The following is a 12,830-nucleotide window of genomic DNA, read 5'->3' as shown; positions in this document are numbered from 1 at the left end:
TTAATCCATAGAACCTCCAGTCTTTGTTAAAAGGCTAGAGCCTAAGATCTTATGGAAACAAGGAGTGTCATCACGCCTGTCGTGCACTGTCAAAGGATCGCCTGAACTCCATGTGACTTGGTTTTTGAATGACAAACCGCTTAGTTCCTCTGAAAAACACAAAATCACATTTAAAGCCGGCCAAGCCACTCTTGAGATTATTGAATTGTCTGAGTCTGACAGTGGAAATTACACTTGTGAAGTGATGAATGAGGCTGGCTGTGAAAGCTGCAGCTCTCAAGTAACTGTAAAAGGTAATACTCAAGATTCTTACCTTCTGATTAATAGTTATTATATTGAGATGGAAGGGTCGTCTTAAATCTTATTGCTTTTATTGTTCTTAGAACCTCCTGCCTTTAAAAAGGAGTTGAAAATGGTGGAGGTAGTCAAAGGGTGCACAGCTCAGCTTGAATGTGAAGTTACAGGCACTGCTCCTTTTGAGGTGACCTGGTTTAAGAATAAAAACCCAGTATCCTCTGACCAGAAGTACAGTATTGTTTCAAAGGACTCAGCTGCATATTTGGAAATCAAATCATTTGAAAGTGCAGATGTTGGAGATTATCAGTGCTGCATTTCCAACGACGTTGGTAAAATAATTACAAAAGCAGTGGCCAAATTGAAAGGTTGGTACAAACAATTTCAATGGCCTAAACAAATTTATTTTGTTGTTGTTGTTAATGTTTTATTTAATATGAAAATTAATCTGCATTTTTTTCATGTAGACCCACCATCCTTTGTAAAGAAGATTGAGAACACCACTGCAGTTTTAGGCAGTGCTGTGAAAATGCAAGGAGCTCTTAAGGGTTCTGCTCCTATCACAGTTCAGTGGTTTAAAGACTCAGAGTTAGTCAGAGATGATGATCCTAATATTACCACAAGTTTTGAAAACAACATTGCTATTCTGGCAATAGCAAATGTGGCCATTAATCATGGGGCTAAATATACTTGTCAAGCTGAAAATGAGGCTGGAAAACAAAAAAGCGAGGCCACTGTATCAGTTCAAGGTTAGAATTAAACTATAAACATATCACAATATTTAGTATTATATTATTTTGTAGTACTTTCCTCTTATTGTTATTATTATGATTATTAATTATTGATTTATTAATTGATTTATTTCATTTTCGTTAAAGAACCAGCTAGATTTGTTGAGAAACCACCATCCATCAGTGTAACAGCAGGTGACTCTGCAGCTCTTGAGTGCAAAGTTTCAGGAAGTCCAGATCTCAAAGTAAAATGGTTCAGAGATGGCAAAGAGATGACAGGAAGTCGAAAATACAAAATCTCCTTCAAAGACAATGTGGCAGTCTTGAAAATCCTCTCGGTAGAGCGGGGAGATAGCTGTGAATACAAAATTGAAGTTTCTAATCGGGTTGGAAAAGAGCAGTGCTCTTGTTCAGTCACGGTTCTTGGTTAGTGGCATTCTTCCTAAATGATCTTTCAGTTGGTTGATTGTATGTATGTGTGTGTTTTTTAACAATAGTGTTTTACTTCTTTTGAGCAGATAAAATAATACCTCCAACATTCACAAAAACACTTAAAAAGGTAGATGGTAATGTTGGGGGTAGTATTCAGATGGAATGCAAAGTGTCAGGATCCCAACCTATAGCATTATCTTGGTTCAAAGAAGGAAAGGACATTACAACTGGAACAAAATATAAAACTGAAATGCAGGAAAGCACTGCCATACTAAAAATAACTGATTTAGAGACATCAGATGCTGGGGTTTTCACCTGCCATGCAACTAATGCTGCAGGACACAGTGAAACAAGTGGAACTGTTTCTGTTAAAGGTTAGAATAATAGATCCCATTTTATATATTTTGTATTTGTTTGCTGTCAACTTGATATTTGGTTGTAAAAAATAATCTCTTTCCCCACCCCTTCAAATGAACTTTAGAACCCCCAGTCTTCACTTTGAAACCTGAAAGCCAAGATGTTATACCAGGAACTACAGTTGTCCTAAAAGCTGCATTCACTGGGACAGCACCTTTTATAATGAAGTGGTTCAGAGAAGACAAAGAAATATTAACTGGAGGAGCTTGTTTCATCAAGAAAGAAGCCAACTCAAGTTCATTGGAGCTGCACTCCGTGAAGCCATCTCTGTCTGCAAAATACACTTGCCAAGTTTCTAACGATGCTGGAAGGGTCTCATGCACAGCTTCCTTATTTGTGAAAGGTGCCTTTTCTTACTCTTGATGATATATATTTTTACAGAATAACTCTTTAGTTATTTAATTTATAATAATGTGTCATTCTCTGTTATAGAACCTCCAAAATTTGTGATGAAGCTTGAATCGACTAAACTAGTATTGAATAGGAGTCTTGCAACTTTGGAATGTAAAGTGACTGGCAGCCCAGAGATCAATATTAGATGGTATAAGAATGAGACTGAAATTAGCTCAAATGATAAATACCAAATGGCCTTCACTGACTCAGTTGCTACACTAAAGATCTCCGATTGCTGTGTTGAAGACAGTGGAGATTATATCTGCCAAGCATCAAGTGAAGCTGGCAGCGATAGATGCAGTTGCTTGGTTACAGTCAAAGGTTTGTTTGAAGTTAATCATCTTAATTTTCAAGGATGTTAAAGTCATTTCCTGTTTGTTAAAGCAGTTCTTAATTAGCGAATTGGTGCTTTCTTATCTCAGAACCTCCCGAATTTGTGAAACCTTTTGAATCCAAAGAAATTGTTAAAGGCACTGATGTTGTATTGGAAGGAACTGTGTCAGGCTCAGCTCCCTTTGAGATTTCCTGTTTCAAAGACTCGAAGCAGATCCGAAATGATAGAAGACACATCATAAGCCTGACAAAGGATGTAGCAGCTCTTCAGATTTTGAAATTTGAACCTGGGGATGCTGGCAAATATCAGTGCACTGTAGGAAATGAAGTAGGCCAAACCTCTTGTGATTTTCATGTTACGATGAAAGGTTAGTAAGTACAGGGAATTCTTGGACTTTTATTTTTAGTGAAAGTAAAAACACAGTCATGCTTGTGAACATTGTCCTAACATCATCTTGCATTTGATATTCTTCAATTAGAGCCACCATCATTTGTGCAGAAGATGGATAATACAAATGTCCTCCTGGGTGGTGAGGTTTCCTTGCAGTGTGTTTTAAAAGGGTCATTGCCTATGACCGTCTCTTGGATGAAAGATGACCATGAGATCACGGAATCTGAGCATGTTCAGATAACTTTTGAGAACCGGACTGCAGTGTTACACATTTCTAGTGTGCAGTTAAAACGTGGTGGAAAGTACACTTGCCATGCTCAGAATGAAGCCGGTAGTCAGAAATGTACAGCGGTACTGGTGGTAAAAGGTGTGTAGTAAATTTTTAACACTAATTTGCATATTTATAGTATGGCTTGTTTTCTTTTTTTCTCTGTCTTTGCATAGTTCAGATCAATTTAATTTCTAATCATTCGTTTTTCCTCAGCATTATTTTTCAGTTATCTTATCCATATTATAGCTCTTTTTGATTGAATGTTATTTTCATGTATTCATATGTATTCATGTGTATATATATATATATATATAATTCATATTGTTATTACAGAGCCTGCAAACATCACAGAGCAAGCCAAGTCTGTCAGTGTTACAGTAGGTGATCCTGCCACTCTAGAGTGCAGGTACTCTGGTTCTAAAGTTCTTAAAGCAAAATGGCTAAAGGATGGCAAAGAACTGACATCAGGCAAAAAATACAAAGTGCAGAGCACAGATACAAGTTCCATATTAAAAATTCTTTCTTCTGAGAAGAGTGATGCTGGAGAGTATATATTTGAGATTTCAAATGATGCTGGAAGCAGCAGTTGCGAGGCAGTTGTAACTGTTTTAGGTTAGTATGTTGGAACAAATTATGGAAGTTACTATTGGAATTTTAGATCAACATTTCAGATCAATTTTAGATTAAAACTCTTATTTCCTCTTCACTGTAACAGATCAAATAATCAAGCCTTCCTTCACAAGAAAGTTGAAGGAAATGGAGAGTATAAAAGGATCTTTTGCACAGTTGGAGTGTCTGGTCTCTGGATCTCTTCCCATAACTGTCACTTGGTTCAAGGAAAATAAGGAGATAGAGACAGATGAGAAGCACAAATGCATATTCTTTGAGAATGCAGCGTCTTTGGAAATCAGTCGTCTTGATAGTTCAGACAGTGGCAGTTACACTTGTATCGCTAAAAACCAAGCAGGCACTGTTCAGTGTTCTGGTGTGCTGAAAATCAAAGGTTTGCAATTACCCTTAACATTTATAAGTTACGATTTAAAGGTCCCATTCTTCGTGATCCCATGTTTCAAACTTTAGTTAGTGTGTAATGTTGTTGTTAGAGTATAAATAAAATCTGTAAAATTTTAAAGCTCAAAGTTCAATGCCAAGCGAGATATTTTATTTAACAGAAGTCGCCTACATCGAACGGCCAGTTTGGACTACATCCCTCTACTTCCTTCTTTAATGACGTCACTAAAACAGTTTTTTTGACTAACCTCCGCCCACAGGAATACACAAAAAAGGGGGCGTGGTCTTGTTGCGCTCCCACGGAGAAGAGCAAGAGTTGCGTTTGTAGAGTGTGTTTGTCGCCATGTCGTCGAAACGCTGTTATTTTTATCCCGCAGTCCAATCACCTTTGTTTGGCCTTCCCAGGGACGCTGTACTTAGAGATCAATGGTTACAATTTATGTTTAACTCGGTTCCGAAAATTATAATCCACATGTAAAACTATGTTTACAATAACACTGAGCGCGTGCATCTCCACGTTATGGTAAGAGGCGTGACCTTTCCGGGCAAGGTGCGCTAAGCTGCTGTCGAATCACAACACAGGAACCGCTGGCACAATCAGAACTTGTTACGTATTTCTGAAGGAGGGACTTCATAGAACAAGGAAGTCATCAGCCCGTTTTTATGACAGTGGAAACAGCGGTATACAGATAAGTAAATTATGTGAAAAATACTGTTTTTTTACACGCGAAACATGAACACATGTTATATTGCACACTATAAACACAATCAAAGCTTCAAAAAAAACATGAAAAACGGGACCTTTAATTTGTTAGTTTCAGTCATTTAATTCACCTTTTAGTAAATTTCCTTTCATCTTTAATCTTAAATCTTCCTCTTACAAACAGAACCTCCATCAATCATTGAGAAGCCTGAATCACAAGACGTTATACCAGGATCCAGAGTACAGTTTAATGTGCTTGTGTCTGGAACGCCACCACTGAACATTAAGTGGTTTAAGGATAAGAAAGAAGTGTCATCAGGAATTGACTGTTCAGTTCAGAAAAATGACACTTCCAGCTCACTTGAGCTCTTTTTTGCTAAGCCTTCAGACTCTGGAGACTATGTCTGTGAAATTAGTAATGATGTTGGATCAGATGCTTGCCAAGCGACGCTCTTTGTGAAAGGTTTTTATCTAAAATTATTAACTATTTTTTTCTTAAACCTTTATTAAATGCTTAAAATAAGTACTTGATTTCATTTAATTTTTTTCAGAACCCCCCAAATTTACCCGCAAACCTGACAAAATAACAGTGGTAAAACCAGGCCAATTGGTAGTTTTTGAATGCCAGATTACAGGCACTCCGGAGATAGACACCTACTGGTTCAGAGATGGAAATGAAATAAGTCCAAGCGACAAGCATAAAATTACTTTTGTCGATTTTCTTGCGCGGCTTGAGATAAGCAGCAGTGATATCAAAGACAGTGGAGTGTACTACTGTGAAGCCCGCAATGAGGCGGGCAGTGAGAGTTGTAGTATGGAACTAAGAGTGAAAGGTTAGTATATAGTTCACTTTTTTGGCATTTCACTGTTTTATTATGATTCTTTTAAAAATGTCTATAGCCAGAACATAGATTTTGAACTGTTTTTATGCAAAGCTTTTTTTTTTTCTATTTTTAGAGCCACCAGTTCTTGTCAAGCCATTGAGTGCTCTTGAGGTTGTGAATGGCTCAAATGCATATTTTGAATGTCAGGTAAAAGGAACAGCTCCTTTTGAGGTGACTTGGCAAAAAGATTCAAAGGATATCAAATCAAGCCTTAAGCATGTAATTTTGCAGAAGAATGGCTCTATAATGACTCTCGATGTACAGAAATGTGATACTTTAGATGTTGGAGAATATCGGTGCATTGTAGCAAATGAAGTTGGGAGTTGTTCAAGTCAGACTACACTCAGCATAAAAGGTTAGCTTAGAATTTGTTTGATCAGTTTTATATATATATATATATTATCTCTCTTCACCTTGTTTAACATATTTTGCACTTCCTATCAGAGCCTCCATCGTTTGTGGAGAGGATTGAGAATGTTGTCACAGTTCTTGGAAAAAAGGTTGAGTTAAAATGTGTTGTAAGAGGATCGCCACCTCTGTCCATACAATGGCAGAAAGATGAAAACTGGATTTTGGAGGATCCTTCAATTGAGAGGACATTTGAGAACAATATTGCCACTTTGAGAATCCCTGTGTGTGAGTCCATCCACAGTGGAAAATACACCTGTCAAGCTGTGAATGATGCGGGGCAAGAGAAGTGTTTTGCTACACTCGTGGTGCAAGGTTGGTTATTTTTGCAAGTGCTTTTTGTAGCTGTCCATCCTAAAGACTTGCTTTTATAAATATAATTGTTATGTTATCCCCAGAGCCACCTCAGATAATTGAAAAGCCAGAGGTGATTAATGTCACTGCTGGAGATCCAGTAAGCTTTGAGTGCAAAGTTACAGGCTCTCCTGAGCTGAAAGTAAAATGGAGTAAAGATGGCAAGGAAGTGTTACCTTCAAGACAGCACAGCCTCAGCTACAGCAATAATGTCAGCCAACTTAAAATTCAATCTGTCCAATTGGAAGACAAAGGAACTTATGTGTTTGAGGTTTCAAACCACATCAGTGCCTGCCAGTGTAAAGTGACTTTAAATGTGCTAGGTTAGTGCTCTTTCATGATTAATGGAATAATTAATATTAGTTGGCTTTTAGTGATATTTATGATATTTATTTTCTTTGTCTTTGTCAGAGCAAATAATCCCTCCATCCTTCATCAAACCTTTGATGGAGATGGAGGAAATTCTGGGCACAAATGTTCAAATCGGATGCAAAATATCTGGCTCACTCCCCATAACTGTGGAGTGGGTGAAGGACGGAACTAAACTGTCAGGAAGAACCAAACATAAACCTGTTCAGCATGACAACATTGTGTCTTTGGAAATCGAGTGTTTAGAGAAAACTGACACTGGAATGTACACTTGTAAAATTACGAACAAAGCGGGCAGTTGTGAATGCAGTGGTACACTGAGGGTGAAAGGTCAGATGGTTTTGTAGTATTTAGTAGTATATTTCATTTTCCTAAGATCTCTGAAGGCTGCCGGTTTCTTAACAGATGTATTTGTCTTTCTTTCCCATTAATTATTTAGAGCCACCAAACTTTGTGCTGGTTCCAGAATCACAGGCTGTCATACCAAATACCACTGTTCGATTTAAGAGTACATTTAAGGGAACACCTCCCTTCACAGTGAAATGGTTCAAAGATGACACTGAGCTGATTTGTGGACCTTCATGTTTTACTGGCCTGGAAGGCCTCTCGTGCTTCCTAGATCTTTTTGCCGTTGGAATATCACACAGTGGAACGTACTCTTGTCAAATAAGCAATGATGCTGGTACCGCTAAATGCACCACAACCTTGTTGGTAAAAGGTTGGAACTCTTTTCAAGTACCTTTATTGACGCTCTTCATTATCATTCTTTCTTCATGCTTCACCATTTACATTTTCTTGTCTTGCTTGCATAAATGCCTGTCTGCCTTCCACCATCATCTTACTTCATTACTGTTCATCATTACGCTTTACTCCCTTTCAGCCATCATCTGCCTCTTGCCATCTGCCATCTTCTTTACACCATCTTCAGTGCTCCATTTTATATATTACATTAACCATTATGATAACATGTTGTAATTTTGGTTTTACAGAACCTCCAGACTTTGTACAGAAACTGCCAGCTGCAAAAGTCATAAAGATGGGAGAGCCACTCCAGCTTGAATGCAAAGTTACTGGCACAGCTCCTCTGAAAATTAGCTGGTACAAAAATGATGCCATACTCACTGATGGTGGCAACTTGAGAATGACTTTCGATAACTCTGTGGCAGTCCTTGAAATTTTGAAGTCCAGCTTTGAGGACAGTGGAGTCTACACCTGTGAAGTCCAGAATGATGCTGGAACTAAGAGTTGCAGTACCACACTCACAGTCAAAGGTTAGACGGTGGATGGATCTTTCATTCACAAGTTTAATGCTTGTTCCTTAATCAACATGAACATGAACTAACATGGGCTATATGGTTCAGAATTATTTCAGTATTATTTTATGTGCTTTTGAACTTTTACATTTATGTATTAATGTTTAGGTTTATTTTTCATTTCTGCTTTAGTTTTTATTTATTTCTGGTTCATAATTTTAGTACTCCTATTTCAGTTAGCTGCCAAGGTAACATTTTAATTTTTGTAATATTGTAAATAATATTGTATTTGTAAATGTAATATTTATATTTTATTTCAGCTTTATTATTAGTTTTTGTTAATGAAAATAGATATTATTTATTGATTTAATTATGTTTATTGATGTTTATTTTTATTGATTTTAATATTCATAAGTGCTCTTTTTAATTTGAATTACTTCTTGTAGAACCACCAGCTTTCCACAAAGTGCCAACACCAGTTGAGGGGCTGAAGGGCAAAGATGCCAGTCTTAACTGTGAGCTGAAAGGCTCAGAACCTTTTGAGATAACCTGGTTTAAAGATAAAAAACAGTTAAAGGAAAGCAGGAAGTATAAATTTGTGTCTGAGGGATGCTCAGCAACTCTTCACATCCTTGGACTGGAAGCATCAGATGCAGGGGAATATGAGTGCAAAGCATCAAATAATGTTGGAAGTGATTCCTGCCAGGGCACTGTAAAGCTAAGAGGTCAGTAAGATAGGAGTTTAAAGTAATAAGTACCAAAACAAGTTAGACACTTTAGTTTTATGACTCTCTGATGACTCTCTTCCTGACATTCAGAACCACCAGCGTTTGTGAAGAAAATATCCAATACAACAGCCATCTCTGGTGAAGAGGTGGTTTTGTTTGCAACAGTCAAAGGTTCGCAGCCTATGACTGTGTCTTGGGTTCAGGATAAAGATCACATTCTCAGAGATGGTGACAACAGGAAAATTACATTTGAGAATAATCAGGTCACTCTGAAGATCTTTAAAGCTGACTCTACCACTGCTGGGAAATATACATGTCAGCTCAAAAATGATGCTGGAGCAGTTGAATGCGCAGCGAACCTAACTGTCCTAGGTTTGTAAGAATAGTATTATTCCCACTCAAGTACATTTAATGTTTTGAAAATAATTTAATAATGTAAATTGTCTTAATGACTCTTCTAAATTTCTAGAACCTGCAGCAATTGTGGATAAGACAGAGTCAATCAGTGTAACCGCTGGTGAAACCGCTGCCTTAGAGTGTACTGTATCTGGAACTCCAGAACTTAAGCCAAAATGGTACAAGGATGGTGTGGAGCTGTCTTCAGGCAGAAAATACAAAATCACCTTCTCAAAAATGATCTCCAGTCTTAAGCTATTGTCAACAGAGAAAAGTGATACTGGAGAATACACATTCGAGATTAAGAATGAAGTTGGAAGTGATAGCTGCAAAATGCACATCACTATTTTGGGTCAGTAATGTTAAATTTCCTTGTATATAATATTTGTTAGAATCTTAGAATTGCATGTGATTCCTTATGAAGCCAACAGCTGAGTATTTTGTTTTTGGTCAAACAGACAAAATCGTCCCTCCTTCGTTCTCAAGAAGACTGAAGGACACACAGAGTATTGTTGACAAATCTGTTGAAATGGACTGTAAAGTCTCAGGGTCTGCACCTCTCACCATCTCTTGGTACCATAATGAAGAGGAGATTAAAAGTGGGCCGAACTATGAGATTACATTCGCTGAGAATACCTGCACATTGAAAGTGCCAACTCTGAAACTTTCAGACTCGGGCACATACAAATGTAAGGCAGTGAACAGTGCAGGAACTGCAGAGACATCTGCTACCTTAATAGTTAAAGGTTAGTGTTTGACTGCAGAATAATTTAAAATAACTAAGAAATGTAAATCTATTGGTTAAAGCACATTTCACAACCTTTTCCATGTCACATTTGCTACAGAACCCCCCTCTTTTGTGACCACACCTCAACCAGTGGAAGCCCTCCCAGGCACAAATGTCACTTTTACAGCAACCATTCAAGGAAGTACCCCAATGAAACTGAAATGGTTTAGAGGCAGTAAGGAAATAGTGTCTGGGAGAAGCTGTGAGATTGCTTTAAGAGGAGACACAGCAATTCTAGAGCTCTACAACATTGATAAATCTCATGCTGGCGAATACACTTGCCAGATCATTAATGATGCTGGGAAGGAAAACTGTCCTGTGAACCTTTTTGTTAAAGGTTAGTTTAAATTTAGTTAATATACAGTAAGAGTAACAATTTCTTGCATACTTGTTATAGCAGAGCTTTGTGTTTCACATATATATGACATTTTCATTCAGAGGCTGCACGCTTTGTCAAGAAGCTAAAGAACCTCTCTGTTGAAATGGGCAAGTCACTAATACTTGAATGCACATATGCGGGAAGCCCAAAGATTCTTGTGAAATGGCATAAAGATGGACAGGAAATTTACTCCTCCTACAAGTACAACATTACGACCACTGAGAGCTCCTGCATCCTGGAGTGTCTAAACAGTGATAAAGAAGCTGCTGGAAAATACACTTGTGAGGTTTCTAATGATGCTGGACACGACACTTGTGAAGCAGAAGTGTCCATTTTAGGTTTGTCATTTAGTAGATTTAAGCTACTGTGAGACTAAATTAAAATGTGCATGTCTTTATGATATATGTTTTGTCACTTTTAGAACCACCTTTCTTTATTGAGAGTTTGGAGCCCATGGATGTCACTGCAGGTGATGCAGTTTGTCTGAAATGCCAGATTGGTGGCACTCCTGAAATTAAAGTGTCATGGTTCAAGGCAGATGGCAAAGTGCGCTCTTCTCCAACCTGCAGGATGGAGTTCTTCAAAGGCACTGCCAGCCTGAAACTAGCTAAAGTTGCCAAATCTGACATTGGCGAATACACATGTAAAGCAGAAAACAGCATAGGATCTGCCTCTTCCAGCTGTCAGTTAACTGTACAAGGTGATGCAAATTTGTCTGTAAAGCTCTGAATCTGTCTCTTAAATGACTCTAAGGATTCAACTGCACTGTGTAACCACTTTCAATGTATTTATTATCTTAATGTTTTGCCTTTCAGATGTGAAAACACCACCTTCTTTCCCTAAAAAGATTACTAGCATTACACAAATTGAAGGACAGCCTGTCCAGTTTGAGTGTCGTGTTGCAGGATCCTCCCCTATGGAGATCTCTTGGCTCAAAGATGGTGAAGCTCTTAGGAGCGATTCAGAATACACAATGTCTTTTGATGATAACTCTGCTGTCCTAAAGATAGCCAAGGGTGAAATGAGACATTCTGGTGAATACACTTGTGTTGCTACAAATAGTGTTGGAACTGCTTCTTGTAGAGCCAAGCTCACGCTTCAAGGTCTGTTTATCTCTTTTATATTGTTCTCTAAATAAAAAATGAGTTTCATGTGTTGTGAAACGCACTGAAATTGATGTGTTCACATGTCTATACAATTGTACTGTTATCTCTATTTAACTCCACAGAGCCAAGATATCCACCTGTGTTTGATAAAAAGCTCATACCTGTGGATGTGACAGTGGGAGATACTGTCGAACTGGAATGCCACATGACGGGATCATTGCCAATAAAAGTTACTTGGTCCAAGGATCATAAAGACATCCGCACGGGGGGCAATTATAAGATATCATGTGTGGATAACACCCCACATTTGACAATTTTGAAGGCTGATAAGGCAGACTCTGGTCGTTATTCTTGCCATGCTAGTAATGATATTGGGAAGGACTCTTGTTCCACAGAGGTTTCTGTGAAAGGTATTTGGTCACTGCTTTTTGGTGTGACTGTCTTCATTGTCTTCATTGTCTTGGGACTGACCTGTGGTGCTTTATTTCTTTTACGTTTGTGTCTTCCATTCTTCATGCCTTTGCATTTGTAATGTTTTTCTTTGCTTGCAATAGATCAACAGGTGGCACTGTTGAGCATCTTTCACATTCTTTTTTTTTTCAAGTTTTCTTATATGCATTTTCATGAGAACTACTTTTGTCTATCATGTATGTCCTGTCTAACAACAGCTCTATTTGTTATTCCTATAGAACGCAAAATTCCACCTAGCTTTACCAAAAAGCCTTCAGAAACGATTGAGGACACTGAAGGAAAAATGGTGAAGATTGAGGGTCGTGTAGCTGGATCGCAGCCTCTGACTGTCAACTGGTATAAAGATGGCAGAGAAATCTTCGCCTCGGACTGTTATGATATAACCTTCAAGAGCAGCCTGGCTGTCCTGTGCATCAAAAAATCTCAACTGTCAGATAGTGGAACATATATGTGCAAAGTCTCCAATGAAGCTGGCACTGCCTCTTATGAGGTGTCAGTTCATATTACAGGTATACTGCTGGTTTCTATGTCAAGCTTTTCTTATTTTCATTGTCTTGTTATAAATGTTTTATTCCTAACAAAAAGTACTGTGGCAGTACCGTGGTACAATGGTGGTATCAGATGGTAATTCCATGGTACTAAAATTCATTATTCTTGGAAGTACCTTAGTAAATACCATGGTAGTCCCATAGTACTTTCGGTTACACTTTATTTTACAG

At 38.0% G+C, this 12,830-nt stretch overlaps 1 protein-coding gene across 31 annotated transcripts in view; it reads left to right on the top strand.

The window, feature by feature from the left end:
* Positions 1 to 12,830, top strand: part of ttn.2 (titin, tandem duplicate 2) — a 163,720-nt gene that overhangs the window by 38,672 nt on the left and 112,218 nt on the right. For 24 of the 31 annotated variants that reach the window (XM_048194401.1, XM_048194405.1, XM_048194399.1 and 21 more), the window contains 28 exons: positions 12 to 293; positions 384 to 1,043; positions 1,173 to 1,451; positions 1,544 to 1,831; positions 1,939 to 2,217; positions 2,307 to 2,588; positions 2,690 to 2,968; positions 3,080 to 3,358; positions 3,596 to 3,874; positions 3,978 to 4,265; positions 5,161 to 5,439; positions 5,528 to 5,809; positions 5,934 to 6,215; positions 6,305 to 6,583; positions 6,667 to 6,945; positions 7,034 to 7,321; positions 7,431 to 7,709; positions 7,981 to 8,262; positions 8,691 to 8,969; positions 9,063 to 9,344; positions 9,442 to 9,720; positions 9,827 to 10,114; positions 10,214 to 10,492; positions 10,594 to 10,872; positions 10,956 to 11,234; positions 11,350 to 11,637; positions 11,763 to 12,050; positions 12,330 to 12,620. In XM_048194401.1, coding sequence (XP_048050358.1) covers positions 12 to 293; positions 384 to 1,043; positions 1,173 to 1,451; positions 1,544 to 1,831; positions 1,939 to 2,217; positions 2,307 to 2,588; positions 2,690 to 2,968; positions 3,080 to 3,358; positions 3,596 to 3,874; positions 3,978 to 4,265; positions 5,161 to 5,439; positions 5,528 to 5,809; positions 5,934 to 6,215; positions 6,305 to 6,583; positions 6,667 to 6,945; positions 7,034 to 7,321; positions 7,431 to 7,709; positions 7,981 to 8,262; positions 8,691 to 8,969; positions 9,063 to 9,344; positions 9,442 to 9,720; positions 9,827 to 10,114; positions 10,214 to 10,492; positions 10,594 to 10,872; positions 10,956 to 11,234; positions 11,350 to 11,637; positions 11,763 to 12,050; positions 12,330 to 12,620 — 8,277 coding nt within the window. The remainder of the gene's footprint in view (positions 1 to 11; positions 294 to 383; positions 1,044 to 1,172; positions 1,452 to 1,543; positions 1,832 to 1,938; positions 2,218 to 2,306; positions 2,589 to 2,689; positions 2,969 to 3,079; positions 3,359 to 3,595; positions 3,875 to 3,977; positions 4,266 to 5,160; positions 5,440 to 5,527; positions 5,810 to 5,933; positions 6,216 to 6,304; positions 6,584 to 6,666; positions 6,946 to 7,033; positions 7,322 to 7,430; positions 7,710 to 7,980; positions 8,263 to 8,690; positions 8,970 to 9,062; positions 9,345 to 9,441; positions 9,721 to 9,826; positions 10,115 to 10,213; positions 10,493 to 10,593; positions 10,873 to 10,955; positions 11,235 to 11,349; positions 11,638 to 11,762; positions 12,051 to 12,329; positions 12,621 to 12,830) is intronic. The other 7 variants (XM_048194420.1, XM_048194404.1, XM_048194392.1 and 4 more) reach the window with 3 other exon arrangements.

This window comes from Megalobrama amblycephala, linkage group LG6 (assembly GCF_018812025.1).
Source record: "Megalobrama amblycephala isolate DHTTF-2021 linkage group LG6, ASM1881202v1, whole genome shotgun sequence".
NCBI lineage: Eukaryota > Metazoa > Chordata > Actinopteri > Cypriniformes > Xenocyprididae > Megalobrama > Megalobrama amblycephala.
The sequence above is the reverse complement of the archived record's forward strand: the minus strand, read 5'-3'. Positions and strand labels throughout refer to the sequence as shown.